This window comes from Podarcis pityusensis (assembly GCF_964106645.2).
Source record: "Podarcis pityusensis genome assembly, chromosome: 13".
NCBI lineage: Eukaryota > Metazoa > Chordata > Lepidosauria > Squamata > Lacertidae > Podarcis > Podarcis pityusensis.
In genome coordinates, this window is record NC_138038.1 from 38,290,553 (window position 1) to 38,317,122 (window position 26,570).

The following is a 26,570-nucleotide window of genomic DNA, read 5'->3' on the forward strand; positions in this document are numbered from 1 at the left end:
AGGGATAATACTAGCCTAAGGGGAGGAATTGTAAGTGCTTTAAAGAGAGGAAAAAACTCATGCAAATATGAAGTACAACTATTGCCTTAAGAACCTACTGTATTTTATGAATGGTCAAGAAACATGCCATTTCCTTGTTCTGTATGAGCAGCCAGTGCAATAGGCATGATATAAAATTGTCCTAATTTTGACCACATTCCAGGGCAGTAGTTGTGAGCCTGTTGTTGGACTCCGTTGGCCATCAGCCCCAGCCAGCATGGCCAAAGGGCAGAGATGGTGGGAGCTGTATTCCAGCAACACGCGAAAGGCCACAGGCTCCCCTCCACTACGGTTCTTCGGGTGCTTTTTCTTGCTCTTCTGGCCCCAATTTGCTCTGCTCTGCCCTTTCAATGTTTTGAATGCCAGTGGCAGAATTCCCACCATTGTCCCAGAGCACTGGAACATCCACTCTCCGTGGTTCCCAGCCAGAAAATCCTGGAGGACAGGAGCTTTCCATTCATCTTGCAAGTCTTGATTTCTCCCACCCCTGCTTTTCTTATTTCATAGACATCCTGCTGAATCCTTCAGTACTTTTATTTAATCATTTCACTTAGGAGAATTAATTATTTCACTTGTCAGTTGCATGATTCTGGGGCTGGAAGCTTAAAAGAGCCCAGCTCCAGCCGGGGAAGAAGCAAACACAGGAGCTGATTCAGGGCAGAGGAATAGGGCATGCTGGGATTTTCAGAAGGGTCACACAAAGTGTCGGAATTCCTGGGCACTCTTCCGCTGCCCTAAAGGACGAAAGGTCAGCCATGGACAGCTTTTGCAAAAGCACAGGCCTCCTCCTTCACAGCTGCAGCTCATTAGTCCAGTGCTCCTGCAGCATAAAAGGAAGGAAATGGATTAACGTGCAAGGAACAACATAGCGGAGTGGAACAGGTGGGGCTTATGCCAGAGGTGATGTGACCAAATAAAAAGGGAGAATTTAAGTAGCATAGGCAGGAGATTGACTTGATTGGAAGGAAAGGGAGCTGGTTGGAGGAGAAAGGCTTATAGGGGACAGGGATGGGCTTGTACATCTATCTTAGGGTTTCCATATAGCTGGAATTTCCGGGACATAACCGGAATACTGCAGTCGGAAGCAGTGTCTGGGGGGAAATCGCTAAACTGCCTGGTAAAATCTGGACATATGGCGACCCACGTCAGCAGTGTCGTTCTTGGAGATTTTCCTTAAAAATAGCAGACACTTTAAAATGTCCAGATTTTTAACTGTTTGAAATATGGCAACCCTAATCTATCTGCTTGAACACAATATAGTTTCCAGCACAAACTAGTCGAATATAGAAATAGTACCTAGAGGCCTTTACCTGGGAGGAGGTGGGATCAGCTTCTAGGTTGCCGTAACAGCCTTTATGGTGACGAACCAGGTCCCCCCAGAGCACAAGATTCTTGCAGCTGGGGGAAAGGGGGAGAAAGCAGGATTTTCTCAGTGTGGTAGCTGGAGCAGGATAGGGCAGGCTCAGTGCCAGCATTTCAAATTCTGTCAGCTTGCTCCAACCTCTTTTAATTCTGCCGGTGCGCAAGAGGAGTTGCTTACCCCGGGCACTGCCCTTCGATTGGCAGGAAGTGAAGCGGCTCTTTCGCTAGAAAAGCCCGAGACAAACAAGTCATATGAGCAGCCATGGTGCAGCCAGGGTGGAAGCAGTGCAAGGGGATGTCATTGTCACCATCCTGCAGGGGGAAAAAGAAATCCAAAACACAGTCTTCAACTCCTTCTAGCTTAATCCCTACTCCAATAACAGACACAGGAGGAAACAGCACCGATTCCTGTCTCACAAAGGCGCACAGCAATGGCTGTTTCCCCCCCTACTGTCAGAGGCAGGGTGCCTCTGGGTATTACCTGCAGGGAATCACCAGGGAGGAGAGTAGTGCTGCTACGCTCAGGCCCTGCTTTTTGGCTTCCCAGAGGCATCTGGTTGGCCACTGTGAGAACAGGACTGGACCTTTGGCTTAATCTAGTAGGGCTTTTGCATTCTCCGACAGACTTCCAAGTTCCTATTGCCCCAAATTCAAATCTCCCCCAGATTATTTCAAAAGTCTGGCAACGGACACTCATTCCATAGATCTCACCTCTCAAACCATCCAGGAATGCCAGCTTCCAGCCCTCCTTCCCTGCCCCACTCACTCCAATCCATTCTCCTGCTAAAGGAGAGGCGGGGAACCTTTTCAGCCCTGATCTTTCTCTGTTCCCCTACCCCTGCGGCCCAACTTTGACAGGTGTCAGGAGATGGAGTCAGGGGCGGGCCAGCAATAGAACATCTGGTGTTAATGAAGTTAACTCTTTATCAAAAAAAAACCAAAACAATGCAGGCCTAGTGATCACAGCAACTCTTCCCAGTAGGTCTTGCCTCAAGGAGGCAATTGTGAGGACTGAAGGTCCCTGCCTCCCCACCACTCTTTAAGGCTTTGACCGCAGGTCCTTCCCCAGGAACCTGAGGCTCCTTGGTCTTGTCTCTCTTTGCTCCACCCTCTTCATTCATCTCCATGTTCTGGGAGACCAGAAGAAAGGGGGAGACTCCCTGGCTTCTTCAGCAGCCTCCCCACCACTCTGCCTCCTCTCTGCTTTTGCGTCTGGACTGCTCTCTGCCACAGCCTCTTCCTGCTCACCAAGCCTTGTTCCCTCTTCAGGTTCCGACATCTCCCAGTCTGTTCCCTCTTATCCCTCTGACCACTCACAGTCATTGCACCACCACTCCCCGGGCTCTGAGCCTTCTTCCCTTCCCCAGCTAATGCCACTCCTCTGCATCCAGCCAGTCCATGAAGATAGGTGGGTAGGATACCAAATATCCTAGACCCAGCATTACCTGGAATTTTTTCAGACAGATGCTGCAGCGTTTTGGAGTAGCCACAGTCACCTCTGAAGGTTTCACCCCCTTGGTCTTGACAGCTCGGACCTGCCCAAAAGCCACCGGCATGTGTAGCGGAGGTTCCAGGCCTGCAGGGAAGTCCCTGCAATATTCCTGCTTGAGCCAGCGAATGGTGAGGGGCAGACGACACCAAGGAGCAGTTTGGAGCATGTGGGCTAAGACACGCAGGTGGAAGTCAAACTGACGCTCCCGCGAAGTGCGGCGGGTCACGTGAGTGAGGCGGCGGGAGGAGTGCGGATGCTGCCAAGCCCACTCAAACTGTGTGGAAGAGAGAGGAAATCAAAGGAGATTGCTTAGGTTTGTGGGGGACTAGCAGTTGTGGGGAAAGGAACCCCACTGCTAAAAAGGAAAAGGAAGGTGAGCGGAAATTGAGAAGGGCCTTACCCGCAGAGCAGCCACATCAGAAGGGAAACCGTGGATGATCAGCACCATGTCCCTGCAAGGAGAAAGGAAGGAAAATTTGATTTCCCAGCATGCACAGCCTAGAAAGTCTAGTTCGCAGTATGCCCTGAAGTCTCCTCAGAATGGTTGGCCTAGAAATTGGGCATACTTAGATGGAAGACATAGACAGAAAAGGAAAATTTGAAAGTCACAGCTCAGTAATAGAATATGTGCTTTACAGGCAGAAAATCCCAAGTTCAATTTCTGATATGTCGAGTTAAGGCTGGCCAGGGAAAGCCCCCCTCCATTCACTAAGTATAAACCCTGGAGAGGTGCGGCCAGTCAGTGGTCGACAACTACTGAGCTGAATAGGCCAAAGGTCTGACTTGGAATAACCATAGCTGTCAACTTTCCCCTGTTTTTAAGGGACATTCCCTTATTCCAAATAGGATTCATCGCAAGAAAAGGGAAAAGTTGACAGCTATGGGAATAATACGGCTGCTATGCATTACCAAGGACCACGGCCGCTCGTCTTCCAAGCCCCACCGCGTCGCTTCCCGCCGTTGTGCTGATTGATGCGTCGCTCGGGATTGACAGTGAAGCCGACGTAGACTCGGCCATGGTAACGAGGGTTGGTGCAGTACAGAAGGTAGACCCCAAAGAAGTTGCACACTTCCACCACCATGGCGACCGCCGAGGGCTCAGGCACGTCCAAGGAGACCTACAAGGAAGGAGAAAGCAAGCGTTAGGCGAAGAGTCCCGCTCTCTTCTAGCGGTACCTGTTGTTCCTCTCTCACCTCAGCCCTTCCTTTGCTCCGACGCCTTCCCGTTTTCCACGCCGCTCAGCATAGGGCTGCCGCCTCTTCTCCTGGCAGGGCTCCTTTTCAAGAGATGCGTGCAGGGCAGAAATCCAGCATCACTGCCTCTCCATGGAGGGGAGACTTGGACATGTTGGGCTGCTGCTTGTCAACACAGTTCTTGGAGGAAGAGCGGCCCAGCGAGGGTTCTTTATTGCCATAGAGGGGAGAGCTGCACCTATTGAACCTCTGCCTGCCATACAGCACTACCGGAATATAGCTCTTGCTTTCGCATTTCCCATCATGCCCTGCGCCTTTCAAACAGAGGCCCCTCCCTTTCCCATCATGCTCCGCCTGAGCCCATCCGCAGTTTCCCATCATGCCCCGCACACCACTTTTCTGTCCCCAACTCGGTCCGCTTGCTACCCGTCAACCTTCCACCTTAGCTCCGGCTAACCGTTTCTTTTGCATTCTATTGGCTGCGGCGAAGACATGCCCCGCCCACGTGGGCAACCTCCCGCGAGAGGAGCGGGTGACGTCACGGGGTGTGCAGGGAGCATAGACTTATTAAGAAAATCTTTAAGAGCTCTAATCGGAACTAGTGTCAAAGAGTAGCCGAAAACATTTTTTTAAAGTCCATAATTCTACCTAAAGGCGCTTTTTCGTAACGTAGTTTTTCTTCATTTTCATCTTTAAGCTGTTTAACAGGGTTGCACTAAGATATATCTTTGTTTACATTTGAGAAAATGGCTTGCAACAATTACCAAAAAACAAACAAACACTCAGATAAACGTTTCTGAATATTTTAACGAAGCGGTGTCAAACATGGAGGCGGTTTTATATGTCTCTAGTTCATTTCTCTGCACATCTACATAGAAGCAAGCCCCAATTAGTTCAATGCGTCTGAGTCACAGGCATAGGATTGCAGCCTAAGCCTGCGATAGGCTCAGGGTGATGTCACTCTATTCCTCATTTCTTCTTTTTTGTAAGGTGATAATAATATCGATATATACTTTGCATTCAAAGTTAATTCAATTCCCCCCCCCCAAAGACTGCGGCGGTGGAGCAGCTCTAATTTTTTCTTTCTCTACGGTAAGATAAATTACGCGGAAGTGATGCAGGCACGCACGACTTTAGGTCGATGTGATTGGTTAGAAGAGACCAGGGGCGGATGTGACGTAAGCCATAGGCGGAAGTGGGGCGTTTGGGGGTTCTCTTTCATCTCAGGCGCTTCCCTGGGCAGGATGGAGGCGTCTGGCGCTCTCAGCGTGGAGGCCTTGCGGGAGCGGCTGCTCCAGGGGCTCGAGGCCGAGCATGTGGTAAGCGAGGCAGCCCCCCAGGGACCTTTGACCCGCCCCTCTTTCTCTGAAAAAGAAGCCGCCGCTTCCTTTGTTGGAAGAGCCAGTCTATCTCCTTTCCCTGCGTGGCTCCTGGACGCACTTTATTCTCTCCCAGCGCCAGCCTGGTCCGGGTTTGCCCAGAAGGGAGGGCTGCTGTGTTTAGTGAGCTTACTCCGAGGAAAGTGTGCACAGAAATATAGCCTCACACTAGTTAGCTGTCAGCTGCAAATCTTGGCAATTAAAATATTGGGAGGAGTGCAAGGAGAGAGATAAGTAATGCATCTGATAGATATTAAATTTTGTCTAAAATGAGATCAAACCAGAACGACTATTACCTATATTCTAGGACCTGTGGGACACCTTTTAGCATTGTCATAAGCATTGTCTGCTATTCCTAAGTGCTTTCCACTGAGCTTGCTGGGGTTTGCTTTCTATAAGTGTACCTAGGATTGCACCCTTGACCAACTTTGGGTGGTTCTGTAGTAAGATTAAGAGAAGTGGGTGTACCCTTCTTAGTAAGGAGTGGACGGTCACTGTTTCTGTTGCACACCTTGGTACGCATTATGCACACACCTTGGTACTTGGCTTGCTTTGTATTTTCACGACACGCAGGTACCTCACCCTGAAATGAATTTGCAAGGGGAGGGGTGGCTTGCATTGACTCCTCTTCTAAACTCTGTATCAATCAACCTTTTCCTCATCCCATTACACAAGGAAGTGGAAGACACAACCCCTGGACGCTGTGCCACAAGCTTCAAAGTCCTGGTAGTTTCCCCACGATTCCGAGGAAAAGCCCTGTTGCAGCGGCATCGGTAAGTAGGAAGAGGATGAGTTAGCATAGCTAGGGGGCCTCTCTTCTCCTCTCACTGGTTGGCAGTGTCTCTTTAAAGACTCAGATTCTTAAGTCAAAATACTCCCAAATAAAGTATTCTTTGTATCTCACCCGCTCTTGTCAGTGCTACAGCTTCATGTGCCGTTCCTTACCCAGCAACTTCTCCCTTCCATGATTGTTTCATTCTTGCATTTACTTACATTTCTATCCCACCTTTGCTACAGGGACCTCAAGGTGGATCACATGCCCCTTGCCTGATTTTACTTTCACAACCACCATGTGAAGGAGGGTTAGGCTGAGAGTGACTGGCCCAAGGTCATTCCGTGAGCTTCATGGCACAGCAGATTTTTGAATCTGGGTCTTCTCCTAGTACAGTGATGGCCAAACTTGGCCCTCCAGCTGTTTTTGACTACAACTCCCATCATCCCTAGCTAACAGAACTAGTGGTCAGGGATGATGGGAATTGTAGTCCCAAAACAACTGGAGGGCCAAGTTTGGCCATCACTGTCCTAGTCCAACACTCTTAGCTCTTACACCGGGCTCATTACACCCTTGCCTACATCACTTAACACACTGCACTTGTAACAAAATTCCAATCCGTTCACAATGAATTGTGTATATCTCAAAAACACACTCACTGACATTTTCCGTATCCTTGAAATTTATTAAATTGATTTTCTGATTTTTCATTAATGTGATCAAAGTGGCTAAATCAGAGCTGCCTAAGGTTTAATTACGTTAAACCAAATAGCACTTTATAAATATGCAAGACTCAGGAAATGTTTTACAAACTTTGTCCATAAAAACATGGTCAGTGATTATTTTCTGGAAAACTTGGAATCAATAAAATGCCTTAAGTAGAGGGGGCTCTTATCTGGAGTTAGCCATTTGAGTTGTACAGTGGTACCCCGCAAGACGAACGCCTCGCGAGACGAAAAACTCGCAAAACGAAAGGTTTTTTCGTTTTGGAGTTGCCTCGCAAGACGAATTTCCCTATGGGCTTGCTTCGCAAAACGAAGCTTGCCCCGGGGACAGCGGGTCTTCTCTTTTGAAGCAAGGGGCGGCGGGGAGAAGCGATCTTCTCCCTGCAGCCCCAGGTCCGGGGACAGCGGGAAGCGCTTCCCGCTGCCCCCGGACCTCTTTTGAAGCAAGGGGCTGCGGGGAGAAGCAATCTCCCTGCAGCCCCTTTCTTCAAAAGAGGTCCGGGGGCAGCGGGAAGCGCTTCGCGCTGCCCCCGGACCTCTTTTGAAGAAAGGGTTTGCGGGGAGAAGCGATCTCCCCGCAGCCCCTTGCTTCAAAAGAGGTCCGGGGGCAGCGGGAAGTGCAGCGCTTCTTCCCCGCTGCCCCCGGACCTCTTTTGAAGCAAGGGGCTGCGGGGAGATCGCTTCTCCCGGTGCTCCGAAGCGGGGCGGGGGGCGGGAACACCTGCCCCAGCTGTTCCGAAGCGGGGCGGGGGGCGGGAACACCTGCCCCAGCCGCCCCGCTTCGGAACGCTGCTCCGAAGCGGGGCGGGGGCGGGAACACCTTCTGAAGGCGGGCGGGGGGCGAAAGTCTTTGTCCCCCCTGCCTGCCTTCCCAGGGGCTTTTAAATCGCCCCGGACAGGGGAGAAGTCCTCCGCTGTCCCGGGGTTTTTTAAAATGCTGGGGGTGGGAAGAAAAGCCCTTGTCCCCCCCCCCCAGCCTTCAGAAGATGTCGGGGGACAGACTGTCCCCGGACCTGGTCTGAAGGCGGTTTCCCTAGGAACGCATTAATTGATTTTCAATGCATTCCTATGGGAAACCGTGCATCGCAAGACGAAAAACTCGCAAGACGAAGAGACTTGCGGAACGAATTAATTTCGTCTTGCGAGGCACCACTGTATTTAATAAACAAAACTAAATATGCATGTCATGTTAGGCTTACATGTGGTATATTTTTCTCTTCCAAAAGCACTTCAATGATTGTATGTATTATTGATCCCCACCCCCCACCCCCCAGTGTTGCTTGAATGTTCTATTCAAACAGACTGAAAGCTTTACTTGGAAATTTTATTTATTGGAGTACTTGCAAATGTTCAGACATAACAATTCAATAGCATAGACTTCCCTTACATTGTTTAAATTTTAGGGATGGGGGAAATGAAGGCACTGAAAACTAACATACTAACAGCCCAAAGTGCTGCGTATTAGATACAGATGTTTCATTGTATAGTGGTATGAAAAAGTTAATTACGACTTTGAAGCCAACCAATTTGACTGGTATTGTACGGATTCCCCACATTACTAATCACATCTGCAGCCATTCATTTTTGGAAATGTCAAAAATTTTCACAGAGAAGAGTGGTGAAACAGTTTCCACACCACACCATTGACTTCTTGAATTAATTGGTTTGATTGTGTGCGTTAGAAGTTGTTGCTGGTAGCTAAAAATGGCCAGAGTGGTAATTTAAAAACTTACATGACTAAGATGCAGTCTAGAAGCAAGAATGCCCTTGGATTTTTGCCTATTTCCATCTCCTCTCCCCACCTTCCCTAGGCTGGTCAATGAAGTCTTAGTGGAGGAGTTGAAGCACATTCACGCCTTTGAGCAGAGAACGCTAACGCCAGAGCAGTGGGCGAAAGAACAAGAAGCTAAGTGAGAGAGGAGCTCCTCTGCCCTGGGAAAGAAGGCGGCGGCAGCCCAGAGACCAAAACAAACCCCCAAGGGAATGGGAGAGGCAGCTGTGGAGCAAACATATGCAGGTGTGGGACCCACCCTGGTCTCTCCAGTGGGAATACTAGGAGGACTTGGAAGAGCATGTAGCAGAAAATAAAATGTAAAACCAGTTTCCTTGTGTGTTATATTAATCATTCCTACCTGTCGGACTCTGCTCTGAGCATCTCTGAAGCCAAATTCTCTAAACAAGGATAGGGAACGTGTGACCCTCCAGGTGTTGCTGGATTACAAATCCCATCATCCCTGGCCATTGGACATCCTGGCAAGAGCTGATGGGAGTTGGAGTTCAGCAACATGGAGGCTCATAGGTTTTCCACTCCTGCTTTGACAATACCTTCCTATTCTGCGTGTTTCAGATTTTTAGGGGGTGGCAAAGGGAATGGGGCACAAGTAATTTTTTCCTTTATCTGTGGGTGAAAAGGTTCCAGCTACATTTTTTAGTAAGTGTGCAAACTAACACTTTGTTTTTGTTGGCAGGAGATCATTGCTTGATCTCTTCTCTTTCTCTCCCACCCACCTGCCATTGATTGTTAAAAGAAGTCTTGGCCCTTAAAGAAGCGGTAAATGAGGTGGGATTGTTCTTGCGAATATAGAGTAACATTTTAAAGTCCCAGGAGATAGAAGGGACCTCAAGGGTCATCTAGCCCAACCCCCTGCAATGCAGGAATCTTTTGCTCAACATGGGGCTCAAACTCACAACCCTGAGATTAAGAGTCTCATGCTCTACTTACTGAGCTAGGGAGACAGAGAGAGGAGGGCAGCTGGGTGTAAAACAGTGATTCCCGAACTTTCCCGACCACTTGAAAATTGCTGAGGCTCTTGGTGGACCACTTAACGAAATTTCCACCTGTTGTAGCAATTGTAATGTGTTGTGTTAGGGACTGCAGTTTGGGAACCCCTCTTATGCTGCCCTCTAGTGGTTAAACAAAACAACTGTAGAAATACGGCTTGGTTGTGACTGGCTACTGTACGTACTCCTATGACAAAAAATGGGAATAGTAGGGTTTTGATTGTGTTTGCTGTCCTCTGGGTGCTTAAAAGAAGAGCTTGTATTATCTGATTGCATTCTGGACTGAGGGGATGGGGAGGTCAGGCCACTTGGTATTATTAATTTCTAGCCCACCTTTCTGGAGGAGGACTCCGTGATGTTTAAGAAGAGGTTAAAAATAAGTACTAGGCAAACTCCACTAGTACTGCCACACAATATAAGAAAACTTGATTGATCGTCGTGAGTTTTGACTAATATTCATATAAACTTGCATATGACAATACTTCTAAAGAAACAAGCGTACTTTATTAGGTAATGCACACTTGCGGTTGTTGCAGCATACATCTTAAAAAGATATTTCCCTTCTCACACATAGGAGGGAATTTGTCTTCTAAGAGAGCCCTTGCTACCTGCTTTTTAAAAAGAAGTACTTATTCACCCCACCCTCTGCAAGTTGCTGGCCAATAGAAATGTACCCCGGCCTAGTTAACCAAAATGTTCAACTGATTGTCAGTGAAACATTGCAGCCCTGGTTAAAACGTGAGACAAAACCACTGCAGGAAGATGGTCCTACAGCACTTCTACAAAAATCCTGAAGGTGGGTAAAGTTTTCTCAGAGGAGGCAGCAAGATGGAGGCGGTGCCATGCAGCTAATCTGGGAGCTGGGAGGCAATGCGGAGAAGGACGCCGGCAGGCCGTGGGGCAGAGAGGTGACTGGCGTGCAAGAACTTGGCAAGAGGGTGAGCTTAGTGCTGCCCAGGCAGAATCAAGGCAGCAGGTGGAACCTGGCTAGCCAAAAGCAAAGCCCATTTGAAACTGGCAGGCTGACTTTCTGCCCTGAGTTTGGGGGTGGGTGGTGCTTAATAATGCCCTGAGGATCCACCCATTTAAAAACTGAAGGGTTTAAAAAAGACCAATGAAACAAAGTCCAGTATGACCGATGGAGAACAGCTATTGGTTGGGTGGCAGTGGAAGGGCGGGTGCTATTTCTTCACAATCTGCTCCAGCTCTGAGATGCGCCGTTCCTGTTCTGAGACAGTGGCTTGAAGCCGCTTCAGGTCCTCCGAGAGCTGCTCCAGAGCTGGACTCTGTGGGAAAACACAAGGCAAGCTTCAGTTCTGACCCACAGCAACCGGTTCTTCCAGCTCTGACTCTGTCCCTTATTCTGATGACCCTCGGCCCAGACCCACTGGCCCAGTTCTGGTGGTGGCCCATAATCTAGATCTTGGGCTCTCTCCCCTTCTTACCCCTGGCGCTGTCCCTTCGTGGGAATGTTGGCTTCTTTTGGGCCCTTGAAGGAGGGTCTGGTTGACCTTGAACTCTCTGGTCTTCTGGGGCGTGTAGCCGTCCTTGAGGGAGATGAGAATGGGGCTGGCGTTCTTCCCCGACAGCCACTCTTGGGAGGTCAGGGCAGCATCTGGGCCAGCTGTGTCAGGATACAGGTCCTCTTGGAACAAGTCTGACTGCAGAGAAGGCACACAAAGACACAGGCTGAACAGAAGGGGCAGATAGATCTAAAAGAGACCTCCCACTCTGTTATTGGGGAAAGAGAGCAGCAGTTCCTTTCCCTCAGGAGAACTCCTCCCGGGCTTCTGTCCACCCTTCTGTCAAGGATTTCCTGAAAAAGTCCCTCCAAACTTCATTTATTTTTATTTATTCCATGGCATTTACATACCGCTTGAAAGAAAAGGAAAAACCCCCAAGTGGTTTATGAAAAGTTGAGAACAACAAATCCAAACTCAAATGTCAAGAGGGTAAAATGGATGCCTCAATTACATAGAACAAGGCTAGAGAATTATTTAGGGGCCACATTCCCTTCTGGGAAGCCTTTGAAGAGCCGCATGCTAGAGGGGGGAGGGGCCAGAGACAGAAGTTGAGTTTCTGCAAAGACACACTGTGGATCTCCCCATCCTCCACGATTTACAGAACCCGGGAATCTCAGCTTACCTTCCGAGGCACAGTCATTGCAATGGGTTCACATTTCCTCTCGTGGAGCTTGTAAAACCTGGGAGAGGCAATAAACACTTCTAGTAAGGATAAGCCTTGGAGGGGAGGGAGACAAATGCCCCTAAACGAAAGCCAAAGAATCCTAGATGTTTTGTTTTTGCCTTGATCAGGGAGGCAGGGCGGTGCAGTGGTTAGAGAATCATTGACCCAACATGGTACTGGCTGGGCTGATGGGAGTTGTAGTCCTAAACATCTGGACGGAGGGCGGATTGGTGTTTCAGACCAGGACTAGCAAAATGGGGGTTCAAATCCCCACCCAACTATGAAGCTCACTGGGCCAGTTACTATTTCTTAGCCCAGGAATGGATAACCTGTGTCCCTGTGGATGTTGCTGGACTCCAGCTCCCATCAGCCCCAAGCCAGCATGGCCGATGGTCAGGGGTGATGGGAGTTGCAGTCCATCAACAAATAGAATCCAACGGGGCAGCTAAGTTTACCTGGCAGGGGTGCTGGGGGAATAAATTGAGGCAGGAGGAAAGGGACCGGGAATGCCCTCCTTTGGGTGCGGGGTGGGAAGGGGAAGAAACACAAACGCATTCACAAAATACCTGGCAATCTCGCACTTGCTGACATCCAAGCCTCGCTTGGGCATCCAGCCTCCTCCTCGCTGCGACTCCTTGGAGGTGAACATGGATAAGTAGTGCACAAAGGGCGCCTCCCCCGTGAGCTCAAAGTAACGGATGCTGCTGTCTCCCTGCAACAACACAGGTAAATACAAGGGTTTGATTCATCCTCATCATTCCAGAGCTTTCCCAACTGTAAAAACCCCTTTTCCTCACTGTGAGCTGAGACACACTTCTAACAATTCCAGTGAAGGATGCGAAATTCTGCCCTCTCTTCAGAAGAAGTTTCTGTTCCCCTCGTCCTCTCTTGAAATGTCAGTTTCAAGCTCTCCCCTGCTCTCTTCCCTCAGATCACCACAACCCCCTCGATTAGCATCACAGAAATCGTGAACAGCTCCTCCGGAGTTCTGCTTCCAAACACTGACAGCCCCGTCCATCCAGGACTCACCTTGCCAGTCAGGTAAACCACGTTGGTGTCTGGATCATAGTAAGGCAGAAGGACTCCGCTGCTTGTGTCTAGCTCCTGGAGGGTTAATGGCTCCTCAGGTTTCCTCTGCAGAGTAAAAGTGAGATAGCAAGTTAAATTTAAGTGGGTGGGACTGAGAGTCCAAAGAGGAAGAGAGACTAGAAATCCCAAGTTGAAGGCAATTCTGCTTATGCAGGAGAAGCATATATTCTCATGTGGTAGGTATCCCCATCGCAGGAAGAAGGGGTTCTCGAACCACAAAACACGGGGTTTTATCCAGCAAGGCTCTACTCACTGAGATTAAGGGACATAAGTTAGCCACGTGTATTGACTTCGGTAGGCCTACACTGAGGAGGACTAGATTGGAGATGGTTGCAGGCTCATAGCACAGTAGCCAAGAGACTCAGGGCTTTTTCCCAGCCAGAACTCAGTTCCAGCACCTCTCAGGTGGGTTCCATTGCCATTATAAGAGAATAAGCAATCGTGATGGACTTTTTGGAGCTGGCCGACCTGACTGGAAGAATCCGCGAACAGAAAGAGGAGGAGTACCAAGAAGAATGGAAGAAATTTAAGGATTATTGAGTAAAATATTCTAAGATAATGTAAGTAGCACTATTTGTGAATACCAAATTGGCTTAGGAGTTAAATGTTTTAAATTGCATAATACTATGGATAGAAATGAATATGATAAGAAAGAAAGATGTTAATTGACTAAGTTAATTTCATTGGAAATTAGTATTGGACAACTGCTACAATGAGTCATGTGGAAACTCAGCTAGAGGGATTTGAGGAAGTCATCTAACAATGGTAACAAAAATGGGATTATAATAGTTAGGATTAACGTTTGTATGTTTTTTATATTGTAATTTTTTTTCTTTTGTTTTCGTTTATGTTTGTTATAAATTTGGAAAATCAATAAAAAAAATTGGAAAAAATAAAGAAAAGAGGATAAGCATTCATGGTGAGTTCCGGCACCTCTTTTTCCAGAAAAATAGCACTGAAGAGACTGAACTCTGAATTAGGAGACCACATCTCCAGCAGAGGAAGGCAGTTTTAGGTGAGCAGCCTCAGTACCAACACTCAGTCTGTAATGTGGGCATAACAGCTGGTCTGTTTTACAGAGGTTTTTGTCAGAACCGCTGACAAAATTAAGGGGAACTACATGCTTCATGAGCAAACAAAAGTGGAAAATAAATGCTACGTTATTCAAAAATCTTGTTCAAAAGAAAGTTAATGAGCAATAACTAGAGTACCTGTGATAACACATGCAATTCCCCCAATCGTGTGTGTGTGTGTGTATGTGTGTTTCTGAGTGCTAATTTGTCACTGCATCTGTGGGGACTGACGTCAACGAAAGCTTAAAGGCTGTTAGTGGCCTTAAGGTGCCACAAGACACCTCGTCGTTTTCACTGCAACAAACCAACATGCCTACTACTCTTTTGGAATCTGAAATGTGTACTACTTGTCTTTCAAAAGGTTTTCTTTGTTTAATTATGTAGAGGAGGAGGGCACAGGTGCCCCAACAATATATATCCTTTTATTAGCAAGCCTCCCTTGAAGTAGGGGTGGGTTTCCCCTTCTCCATTACGGCAACGAAAGGTACATATCCTGACAATCGGAGAGGACAACCCTCCTTTCTTCTCACCAGGTCCCACAGCGCCACTTGACGCTCACTCATGCGGCTGAAGCCCGTTGTGAAGAGCTTTCCATCGTTCACAGTAATCGCCCGGACAGGACGCGAGCCCTCGTGGGGGCGGGGCAGCTCCTGTGGTGGGAAGAGGAGGCAGGAGGAAGCATCAGATACAGCCAAGACTTTAGCCACAGCTATTCCAGGTAGGCTCCGCCCACACCTATAAAGTGCCACTCGCTAGGGAGATGGGCTGCATTTCCTCCCCACCATGCCTGATGGGTGTCCCTTGCTCACAGCTTTACAGATTCAGGACTCTCCAGTTAAATGGGTTGGCACCAGATACCCGATGAAGCATCTCACCCAGTTTAATCAATTTATGGTCATGGAAGATGTTGCAACAGCTGCAATCCAAGATTGTTTCCCCCCCCCCCCTCTCTTAAAGCACGAGGCAGAGTCGTGGGTGATTTTTCTATAGGTGGCCAATAAGCTTTGACAAAGTGGAGCATTCCATGCCCACTGAGCATGCTCAGTCCTAATTACACTACCTGGGACAGGGGAGTGTTTCGGATGTATTTCCGTAAAGGTGGTTTTTTTTGTACTTCTGCAAACATCCACCCCCCCCCCCCCACTACTGCAAGCTCCCTCTTATGCATGGGTGGTGCTGTTGGAGTGGCATTGGAAAATCAAGATCACTGTAAGTATTATATATGATATTGCAGGGGGTTAGACTAGTATTGATTTACCGTATTGGCCTGAATATAAGCCTCACTTTCCCCCCAAATTCTAACCATGAAAAGTTAAAGTGCAGCTTAAATTCACAACCTTTTACGATATCGCTGCTGAAACAGACATACGGTAAAACGGAACGGGTATGAGTACCTGCGGAATTTTAAGGGAGCGGCTTATATTTGGGGCAATACGGTATTATTATTTAGCTTGTATCGACTGTATTTGTTATCACTTCTTTTTGGAAAATTCAATAAAAAGCTGTTAACAACAAAAAATGTATTCTGTGTGGGAGTTAAGAATGAAGCCTGCATATAAGCCAGGCTTCCTCAAACTTGGCCCTCCAGATGTTTTGAGACTACAATTCCCATCATCCCTGACCACTGGTCCTTCTAGCTAGGGATCATGGGAGGCCAAAAACATCTGGAGGGCCGAGTGTGAGGAAGCCTGATATAAGCTGTGGGACCTCTGGTTCCCAGATCAAGCAACTGGGGGCAGCTAACTTCATCTGGCCCTGCCTTGTAGGATTCTGCTGTTGACAGATCAAATTCTGGGATGGAGGGACCCTTTAGCTTGGCTTAGGGAATTATTCACTTGGTCTTGTATACTGATCTAGATTTGCCCCTCCTGCTGCCACAGGACACAGACTTCCCCAGCTTGCAGTTCATACTTACATTGGCAACGGCGCCTCCCGCTCGCGGGTCAAACACCCGGACGCGTTTGTCCCGGCAGGCCGTGCACAGCAGTGACCCGTCCTGGTTCCAGGCCGCGCTGTAGATGGCGTCTGGGTGCATCTCGTCCATGGAGAGGGCTGCCTGCCCGACCCCCACGTCCCAGACTGTCACTGCATTGTCACAGCCTGCAAAAGAGAGAAAGGCCATCGATAACAAAGGACTGGCAATGGAAGGGAGAGAGGGTTGTGCGCCAGCCAGATTGCGAGTGCGCCGCCTCCGTGAGCCCGCCGCGCACCTGCCACTCGTTACCTGCGCTCAGCAGGAGGTTCTGCGCCGTCGGGTGCCACGTGACAATCCCCACCCGCTTGGAGTGGCCTTCGAGGGTCACCAGAGGATCGCTCAAGGACCGAACGAGGCCGGCTTCAGGCACTGCCCAGACCTGGAAGCAAGGCACCAAAGAGAATGGAGGGCATCAGGAGCAAGAGGCAACCCCCTTCGTTGCTCCCAGCCATGCCTAGCCCATACCTGTATCCCCTCCACTTTTGCCCATCTGCAGGGGCAGCCAGACCCATAAGCAAACCAGGAAATGGCCTGTTGAGGACTATATGTTTGCCAGTGTGTGTGTTCTGGGTGAGAAACGCCCCTGGGGTGTCAGAGAAGCTTTTAAGGCACACTCCTTGAATTATTGCACCATGCCATTCCCTGCAAGGTTCTGCAGGGCGCGACTCAGATCGCTATTTATTTGGGCTTGCAGGGGGTAGGAATAAATCCTAATAAGGGGGACAGCCCTTCTCACCTACCAGATGAATTCTTTTCTAGGTGACCTTTGGGTTGTTTTCAACTTTCACTCGGGGAACAGCCGCTGAAATCAATGGATCTAACTTGGTGATGGCCATTTACGGATCCATTCATTTCAATGGGTCTACTATGAGTAAAAGTTAGTTGAAGACAACCCTTCATCTCCCCCTTGAAGATCCGCCCCCTTGACTTTTGGAACCCTTTCATGGATACTTGGCTATAAGGTAAAGGACCCCAGGACGGTTAAGTCCAGTCAAAGGCAACTATGGAGCTGTGACGCTCATCTCGCCGAGGGAGCCGACGTTTGTCCACAGACAGCTTTCCGGGTCATGTGGCCAGCATGACTAAATCGCTTCTGGTGCAATGGAACACCGTGACGGAAACCAGAACACACGGAAACGCCGTTTACCTTCCCGCCGGAGTGGTACCTATATATCTACTTGCAGTGGCATGCTTTTGAACTGCTAGGTTGGCAGGAGCAGGGACCGAGCAACGGGAGCTCACCCTGTTGCGGGATTCGAACCGCCGACCTTTTGATCAGCAAGCCCTAGGCCAGGGGTCTGCAACCCGCAGCTCCGGAGCCGCATGTGGCTCTTTTACACCTTTGCTGCGGCTCCGGGGCGGATACTAGCGAGGGGAGGAGGCGCATTGTGCGCCCTGACACTCCCCACTGTGGCGGGCGCTGTACTGGCTGTGACGTCGCATGGGGGCGGTGCGTGCGTTAGTCACGCACCGTCCCGACGTCACCTTCCTGCCCGCCCGCTACATTGTAAGGGGCAGGTACGCTGGTCACTGTTTTGAAGGGGAGTGAAGAACACACACACACAAAAAAAGGTAACTTGTTAATTTAACGTTTATTTCTATGAGGAGGAGTAATTCTGAGGGGTCAAACAAAGAAATAATAAAAAAGTGACAAAAAATTATTTTTATAATAACGAGTTTTGCGGCTCCCAGTTTTTTTTTCTTCGGAAACGGGTCCAAGTGGCTCTTTTTGTCTTAAAGGTTGCAGACCCCTGCCCTAGGCTCAGTGGTTTAGACCACAGCGCCACCCGCCTCCCTGGAGTGACAAAGGGGAGGGTAAAAAAAAAACCCCTCAACCTGCCCAGGTTCCGTCAAGCACTGCCCACCAGCGCCCCTGTCTGGAAGCACCCTAAGCTCCTCCCCCAACATCTCCCTCTAAGCCCCACCCACTTGTCTCCGTCCACCCTGCTCTTGGCAAATGAGCCCTGCTCCTACCTTCCCCCACCCCCATCCCTTTCCCCCATCCAGCTGCTCCCACTCACCATAACGCTGCAGTCCTCAGATCCGCTGGCAATGATGTGGTCGTTGTGGGGGCACCACTCCACATCCAGCACGGGGGCTGTGTGACCCGAGACCACCGGGGCCGCCTTATCCAGGCGGCCAGTCTGCAAAAAGGAGGAGGGGAGAGAGGGCCAAGTGAGTTTGACTGGATATACTTCAGGGTCAAAAAGCCAATACTTCATTTAAATCTCTTACTTATTTGCTAGCAGCCAGACTTGTGATAAGCCTGGCTTTGGGGGGAAACTTGAAAGGGGCACCCATATCTAATTGACTTAATAGAGTTTGGCAGCTGGCCCCAGTAGAGAAAGTGGCCGACAAAGAGATTGAGACATAAAAGACTCATTTACAACGGAAGGGCCCTGTTCTTCTGATTACATAAATAATAAAAACAACCCTGAACTTTTGCAGACATCCAGATTTTGGGGGGGTTGTCCCAGGTCAGTAGTTCTCAAAGGGTGTGGCAAGAGAGGATGGCAAATGTGGCAGGAAGATTCAAGGAGAATCAAAGAAACTTTTAAACAATTCGGTAATATAGTATATTCAGTAATATAGTATAGTATAGCCAGGGCCAGATTTAGGTTTGATGAGGCCCTAAGCTACTGAAGGTAATGGGGCCCTTTATCTGTCCAGCTGTCCTTTGTCAATTGTCAATTGTCGCTGTTTTGTGTTGAATATATGCTATATGGTAATTTATGGACCTAATAGGTATCTAATGCCATTTGCTGTATGTAGGTATTGTTTTATTTGGTTTTTTTATCTTATATTTTGGAAGTGTACATCCAGTTTTCCCCCCCTTTAATTTTTTGGGGGGGCCCCAAGAGAGTGGGGTCCTAAGCTATAGCTTGTTTAGCTTATACGTAAATCCGGCACTGAGTATAGCATCAAAATGATTTTTTTGGGAATATACAACCAGAAGCAGTATCAACTTTGGTGCTGCTAATACAGCCGTTTGACTTCACCCTGAGAGGCACACTCCATTGTTTCTTGAGAAAGACAGGTGCCAAGAACAGCTAGGAGTTGTATTTCTCACTAATAAAAATTTCGTTGTGACACTGAAAGTGTCGCCCAGAGAAAAAAAGTTGGAGAACCAATTAATTCACAAGACAGTTAAAATCCCACAAATGAACGGTGTTTATTTCCAGTGCCTCTCAATGAAACTAAAGCACTGTCTCCCCCTCTGGTTATGGGCCTGCAATAAACCACCTTACACAAACTACCTGGCAGGTACCAGCCTTCCCCACCCCCCCCAACTCCATCCCTGTTATAGACATGTAGGAGATTCCACAAAACATGCAAAGGTTTGGAAATCCAGAATCAGCTCGCCCCAACACAAGCATCTATAACGGCAAGGAAGAAGTAGGAGTCCTAGACTCCAAAATTCCCCCAGTGCTGACTTGCCAGCATAGTTCCCCCTTCTTCCTGGCAGTTCTTGGCTGCCTTCCCTGACTTAACAGCAGGCAGAAATTGTTCTCAACTGCTTTCCAGTGTTGGCAGATGGCACAGGTTCAAGTTTCAAGCAGAGTTGGGGAGGCATTCCAGGTAAGGCCCCAACTCTGATGTAACTCATTCCAGTGGTGGCTCTCCAATCCAGATCAGGGTTTCTCAGACTTTAGAGCCGAGATGTGGAACCCGGTGGCCCTCTTGACAACTCTGGACTACAATTCCCATCATCCCTGGCAACTTGCCATGCTGACTGGGACTGATGGGAGTTGGAGTTCAATAACACCTGGGGCAGGACCTAGGTTCCCCATCCCCCGCTTGTAGAGATGAAGCGTATTACATTATGAAGATTAAGCACATGACTTTTCTGCCATGATGCAGTGCTCGCTCCAGAATTCTGAGGGGTGAGATTTGGCCGCTGCCCAATCACTTGCCCTCTCCTTGCAGGCCAAAAGGCACACCTGTTCCTCAGAACAGGCTTCCACAAGCTGGCGCCTTCCAGACATTTTGGACCATAATTCCCATCAGTCCCAGCTGTGGAACAAACAGGCAAGGCAAGTGGAAGATGCAGTTGGATCTCCTCACTCTTGGAGCCAGGGGGGTCTGGGGGTCCACAGCAGTGGCGACCCCTGACACTGGCCCCACCCTGAAATATTATTTGCAGGAGTGCAATCCCTTTTCAAAAAGCTTAGGAGCCGACAAGACTGCTTCTCTTAAAACCTATCTTCATTTAAAGTTTTAAGGCTTTTATCTTTGGGGTTTGTTTTTTAATGGTGATAGTTTGCTGCATGTTTGCTTTTAAATGGTTTGTGGGTTTTAGCTGCGTTTCATGTACAATTTCATCTGAACACTGCTTGGAGAGCTCTTTGATCAAGCACTTTATAAATCTTCTGAAGAAATAAGCTTTTTGCCCCAGGAGCCAGCTAAGAGAAGAGGCGATGGCAGCAGGCCAAGTGCCGGCTGTCAGGCCCTGTCCGAAGTGCCAGTGGCTAACTGGGTGGCTGGATTTTTGCAACCCTCCTTGCCAAGTTCTCCTTTCTACTTCTTTGCCACCCACCCCGCTTCAATACTTCCCTTCCTTCTTCAGCTCCTTTGCGCAAAAACAGAGAGGCATTTGCCACCAATTCTCCTCCCCCCAAAACCACACAGCTCCACTTCCAGCCTGAAAGAACTGCAGAGTTGTCAACGTTTCAACCAGCCTCTGCTCCTGTGCCTTGAGTGAAAGGTTGATCTGCAGATATCACTGCCACTGTCAGCTATTTTTATCTATTCAATTTAGGCACCGCTTCTTAGCAAGCTGAATCACAGCAGCAAGTGATCACGTTTATCTCCATGCTGTGAAAACCTCCGCTTCCTGGCATCAGCCTGCTATGAAATGCACAACAACAGGCCTGGCTGCCTTTAGGTGGTCCCCCTCCCCCCAATCTTTCTCTTTTAACCTATTTTCTACTCTCTTTTTTCATTATTTCTTTCTCTATTTCTTCTCTCCCCCCCCCCCCCTTTATGTTTTTAGATAAAAGTTTTAGTTTGGTTTTTAAAAGGGGGGTATTAAGTTTTGTATTTTTCTCTATAAACCTTCATAAAATTTATTTTTTTAAAAGGATCTTGCAACCCTGGGCTACCCTTTCAAAGGTATGTGACCCACAGATTTGACCGCAGTGCTGCTTGGTGCCCATTGGGCTTAGCAGGGCAGACAGCAGGGGAGCTGACAGTAGGTGGCGCCAGAGCCAATGGCATGCAGTTCTGCCCCCAGCTAGGCAGACAAGTGGTGATTGGCTGAGGGCAAACTGAGAATTTGGTGAGCCCCATTCGCTCTAATGGACCAGCCTCTGTTGTCTGATCAGCCTTATTGGGCTTAAGCTAGCCACCCACACTTGGACTCATGCCACATATCCCAATGGCTGTTCTAGATCGCCACTCCAGCCTTCTGCACATTGTAAATGCCAGCTCTGCAATCTGTCTCCCTCCCTATTGCTTCTTCTGGGACCGAGTTTCTTCTGCTTGTGACCACCAAGAGATTTGCTTGTCCCGTCCACCCAATAAATGGGCTGGAACCGCAACCTGGGTGGGAGTCCAGCAACCAAGTAAGGAACAATGGGCCAACGTCAAGGGCCATTTGCCCTGCTGGAAAGGGGATCAGCCTCACTGGGATCAGCAACGCTCACATGGCTTCCCTCTCGCACTTCCCCTCCTCCCCTCTCCCCCATTTTGTCGCTCTCAGGAGTGTGAATCCGCTCCTCGTTCCCATATCACGCTGGAGTCATGAGACACTTGTGTCCTAGGGGCAAACACAAGATCGTCGCAGAGGAAAATGTGGAGGGGCGAGGAGGCCCAGCCTCAGCTTTGAGCCTCAACTTAGTGGCCAAATAAAAAATGAAGAAGCATTTTTTTTGGGGGGGAGGAGGGTCCTTGAGCGTGTTGTGACTAGACTGAACCACACAAACCCACACACATTGAGAATTACAGGGGCATTGTCAGAAGCATTAACCTACCAAGACCTCAAATGTGACAAAAAGATAGAAAATGCCCCAACCAAACAGGAGGGGAAGAGAGTCACTTGTAAAACATGAGGTTTGGGGATCAGGCAAAAGCCAGACATCTAACAATGGCAATTGGTTTCACTGGAAGAACTGGAAAGGACGTGAGGCCTAGAGAAAGGCTGAATCCATCACTTGTTGGCTTCCATTTCTGGGGAATGGTGCAGAGGGGTTTATGGGGTGGCAGTAAAGGGGAGCGAGTTAGGGGGAGCATGGAACTGGGGCACAGGCAGAGACAGGGCAGGCCGAGAGAGCTTCATTAGTTACCAAGCGCTCTCCCGATTTCCTTCCCCTCTCTGCCTGCCCCAAACCCACTTCCTCTTTCTCAAGGCCCCATTTCCGCAGCAGGTTCAAACTTCAGGCCATTTAAGGCAAAACAAAAAACCTGTCGAAAGAGATCTGTCGTTTCGGCAGTTTCACAAGTTCCCCGTCCCTCCTCCTCTGTGCCATCTTCAGAGCGCCACCCCGGAAAGACACGGGGGGGGGGAGAGAGAGAGACCTCAGAGTTAAGATTCATGCATGTAGCTGTCGGTTGGGGGTGGCTGGGCTTGAAAGGGGTTGAATTGTGGTGGGAGATGAGGGCTGAGGTCCGTGGGGGGCAGGAGATTCTAGAAAGGCCATCTTTCCAGAGAGTGGCTCACATACCTTGGACAATGGCAAGACCAGGAAGGCTCCTCCGCCACTAGCTTCCACAACGATGGCCAGGAATTTGGGGTTGACAGAGCAAAAATTCCCATCCCACGTCATCTGGGACACACGGATGTCATCGTAACACTGGTCAGCCTTGACCGGTTGTCCATAGACATGGCGGAACTTACTGGACCTCACAACTTTACGGCTCATGGTTCCTGCAAAGACAAAAACAAAGAGTTTCACTTGCACATTGTTGGGGGGCGTCAAATCACAATGGTCCCAGGGTCAAATTCCTAGTCCCGTAAGCACTGGTGTCGCCAGACCCCTCAACCCAGTATTTATATCTCAGACCATATAGCAGCCTTGGAGCTAGGAAGTCTGATCTTAGCTGTGGCCCCAATGGTCTCAATCATGCCACCATTTCAAAGTCACACAGTCTGCAAGATAATTGAGGGTGGTGCATCGTAGCTCCTTGCCCTGGCAAGCTCCCCCAACCAGCAAAACCACACTTGAAGCCCCACAAACACTCCAACCAAAATAGCATTCAGATTCTGGGAAAGATCAGGAGTGGCAGGCAGTTCCACAAGCACCATGCAGGCAGACCTTTCTAGAGATGCCTGCATATTTCACATGAGAGGTATATGCAGCCCGATCCCATGCCTATAAGAAATAAGCTCCTGATAAGTCCATATTTGCTCCCCCAATGAGCACGATTTGGTTTGAAAGGCGCCAAACTCTTTAGATTACCCAAGCAACAAAGCCAAGTCGCGTGTGGGAAAGGGAAGGCAATTTTGTTTGTACCCGGCACATTTACGCATTTGTCAGATCTGCATGCCATTCTTCTTCCAAGGATGATATATATGGGCTTATATTTTATCCTCACAACAATCCTGTGAGGTGGGCTTGGCTGAGGATAAAAATGTGCCCACAGTCACAGATTTCACTTCACCGGGGGTGGGAGCATTTGAAACCAGGACTATCTGACCTAAAACCAAACACTCCATCTATGACACCATGCCTGGGCACAGGGGACAACAGACACATCACACGCCAAGGGTTGCTAGCCAATGTGACCTGGAAAGAAAATTCTAAATACAGCAAAATCCTGAGCACAGATTAAGCCACAAGAGATTTTTTTAAAAAAAAAAATGGTTGGCTTCGCATGCTTTAAAATGGGAATAGTAAATTTTGTGACCTGCCTCACAGGGTCCTGTGAATTAGGTATTACAGGAGGAACATGCAACATGCAGCGTTTTGCACGTTGAAAAGTGCTTCAGGCATAAAATAATCAATACAAGAGCCCCCCCCCCCGTGCTCTGCGGGCAAAAGCCCCCTCCCCAATTCACTGCCATCTCCCCCTCCCAACCGGAAGGTCCTTTCGCCCCCCAGCCCCAAACTCTCACCTGCAGCCTCTTTTGTAGATGCACCACACAATGAATTGGAGATGAAGCTGCTCAGAGCTTTTTAACAGAGCCATCGCCCTGGAACTGTCAGAGCGAGGAGGGCTGGTCTCTTAAAGGGCCAGCGCTCAGCGTGCGTCAAGCAGGGAGCTCAGAGGCTCTGCTTGTCATATCTCGCCCTACACACAGACACACAGACACAGAGCATCCATCTTCAGGTCTCGCTTTCCTTCTCCCCCATCTCATTTCCTCTCCGTACATATTCTTCATCCTGAACGTTACAGAGAATTGCTGATACGTTTGTGCTAAACAGAGACACGCAAACGGTTTGGAAGGGATGCCTTGTTAAACCAACTATTTGGAAAGGTTGCAGGCTGCACAGGTCTCTTCGCTCCTGCATGAAGGAACAGTTCGCCACAGCCCGGTGGCTTTTTGGTAAAATTATAATCGGATAGCATGTTAGCTGTTACCTGCTTTATCTTTCTAAAAATTTGTGCACATGCCTTTGTATACTTTGCTTCCTTGCTCACACCCATCCTTTAGTAATAAGCAAGGCTGTATCCAAGCCTTAGATTCCACAGTAGCCCAAAATGTAGAAGGTGGTACAGGAGCAGAATTCAGCTCCTTAAAAAGCAATGCTTTCATTTTGAAATAAATCCCCAAATTTCTAAGCCTTGTGGCTCTGAAGGTATGTACTGTGAGTTTGTTGGCCAATTCCAGCAAACAGATCTATATCACTACAACCTTGTCCCCAAGTGTCACCCGCTGAGAGCCCACGGTTTTGCAAAAAAATAAAATACTAATGTTCTTTTATGGCTGGGGGTGGTCCCCTGAATGGGCAATTCACCTAAATTCTTGGAAGACTGTAGCTGCAAATCCTACGCACACTTAACTTGCGGTAAGCGCTATTTTACACAGTGGGGCTTATTTCTGAGTAAATGTTAGCTGTTACCTGTTATGTGTGTGAGGCTATGTACACATCAGGGGCTTAAAATGCAGCGAGACCACACACGCACACTTACACACTTCCAAGAAAGGGGAAGGGGGTATCTTAACCCAACAGACATGACCTCTTTGGTTTCCCCCGTGCGTGCAACCCCATATCCTCTTCACAAGGCTGTCAGCTTGTGTGCATGTGCAACAGTTCCCTCAAATGTACACACCTCAGCTTAAGTGCGAAGTGAATGTGGCTTACGTTTTCAAATCAGATGGCAGCTGGTTTGAGAGAAAACGCACCAAACCAGAGTTTTTCTTAATAAACTACAGGATGCACATGAGTTCTAGCTAACGTCACATGTACTCAGCTTCAAACACTCGTGGCGGGAGCACACTGGAGACGGAGTAAACAGCAGTGTGTACACAGCCTGAGAGAGAAACATCCATTTTTGCAGCTGGAATGAGCAGACAGAGGGAAAATTAGGGGTGCATGGTTTTCTCACAGGGCGGTGGCTACCCGAGTTGCTTCCTGGATGAATCTGCAGCCTTGTGGAACGGCCTGATGTTTGCTACGGTACTTTCCCAAAATGCTTTGCTGGCTGGGGCTGATGGGAGTTGTAGTATGGACCCATCAGCCACATATACAGTAGTACCTCGGATTACAGACGCTTCAGGTTACAGACTCTGCTAACCCAGAAATAGTACCTCGGGTTAAGAACTTTGAATATTAGAATATTAGAATATTAGAATATTAGAATATTAGAATCATAGAGTTGGAAGAGACCACAAGGGCCATCGAGTCCAACCCCCTGCCAAGCAGGAACACCATCAGAGCACTCCTGACATATGGTTGTCAAGCCTCTGCTTAAAGACCTCCAAAGAAGGAGACTCCACCACACTCCTTGGCAGCAAATTCCACTGTCGAACAGCTCTTACTGTCAGGAAGTTCTTCCTAATGTTTAGGTGGAATCTTCTTTCTTGTAGTTTGGATCCATTGCTCCGTGTCCGCTTCTCTGGAGCAGCAGAAAACAACCTTTCTCCCTCCTCTATGTGACATCCTTTCATATATTTGAACATGGCTATCATATCACCCCTTAACCTCCTCTTCTCCAGGCTAAACATGCCCAGCTCCCTTAGCCGTTCCTCATAAGGCATCGTTTCCAGGCCTTTGACCATTTTGGTTGCCCTCCTCTGGACACGTTCCAGTTTGTCAGTGTCCTTCTTGAACTGTGGTGCCCAGAACTGGACACAGTACTCCAGGTGAGGTCTGACCAGAGCAGAATACAGTGGCACTATTACTTCCCTTGATCTAGATGCTATACTCCTATTGATGCAGCCCAGAATTGCATTGCTTTTTTAGCTGCCGCGTCACACTGTTGGCTCATGTCAAGTTTGTGGTCAACCAAGACTCCTAGATCCTTTTCACATGTACTGCTCTCAAGCCAGGTGTCCCCCATCTTGTATTTGTGCCTCTCATTTTTTTTGCCCAAGTGCAATACTTTACATTTCTCCCTGT

At 48.7% G+C, this 26,570-nt stretch overlaps 3 protein-coding genes across 4 annotated transcripts in view; 1 reads left to right on the plus strand and 2 right to left on the minus strand.

Moving 5' to 3' along the window:
- Positions 1-555: 555 nt before the first annotated feature.
- On the minus strand, positions 556-4,533 carry SLX1A (SLX1 homolog A, structure-specific endonuclease subunit). The gene is made up of 7 exons (XM_080976406.1): positions 4,088-4,533; positions 3,803-4,011; positions 3,294-3,345; positions 2,847-3,167; positions 1,580-1,713; positions 1,350-1,437; positions 556-859 (listed from the first exon to the last, which is right to left on the minus strand). The coding sequence occupies exons 2-7, from the start codon at positions 3,973-3,975 to the stop codon at positions 830-832; spliced, it is 798 nt and encodes a 265-aa protein (XP_080832532.1). The 5' UTR covers positions 3,976-4,011; positions 4,088-4,533; the 3' UTR covers positions 556-829.
- Positions 4,534-5,256: 723 nt separating this feature from the next.
- Positions 5,257-9,064, plus strand: BOLA2B (bolA family member 2B). Its single transcript, XM_080976407.1, has 3 exons — positions 5,257-5,406; positions 6,142-6,239; positions 8,775-9,064. Exons 1-3 carry the CDS (start codon positions 5,332-5,334, stop codon positions 8,875-8,877), a joined length of 276 nt encoding a protein of 91 aa, XP_080832533.1. The 5' UTR covers positions 5,257-5,331; the 3' UTR covers positions 8,878-9,064.
- Positions 9,065-10,226: 1,162 nt separating this feature from the next.
- CORO1A (coronin 1A) overlaps positions 10,227-26,570 on the minus strand; it is a 77,372-nt gene continuing 61,028 nt past the window's right edge. The window contains exons 1-11 of one of the 2 annotated variants that reach the window (XM_080976390.1): positions 24,122-24,272; positions 22,731-22,933; positions 18,090-18,212; positions 16,318-16,447; positions 16,009-16,193; positions 14,624-14,743; positions 12,961-13,065; positions 12,498-12,643; positions 11,890-11,947; positions 11,190-11,405; positions 10,227-11,030 (exon numbers count right to left, since the gene is read on the minus strand). In XM_080976390.1, coding sequence (XP_080832516.1) covers positions 10,926-11,030; positions 11,190-11,405; positions 11,890-11,947; positions 12,498-12,643; positions 12,961-13,065; positions 14,624-14,743; positions 16,009-16,193; positions 16,318-16,447; positions 18,090-18,212; positions 22,731-22,928 — 1,386 coding nt within the window. In that variant the 5' untranslated portion in view covers positions 22,929-22,933; positions 24,122-24,272 and the 3' untranslated portion in view covers positions 10,227-10,925. Of the gene's footprint in view, positions 11,031-11,189; positions 11,406-11,889; positions 11,948-12,497; positions 12,644-12,960; positions 13,066-14,623; positions 14,744-16,008; positions 16,194-16,317; positions 16,448-18,089; positions 18,213-22,730; positions 22,934-24,121; positions 24,273-26,570 lie in introns of those variants that run through there. The other variant, XM_080976391.1, reaches the window with a different exon arrangement.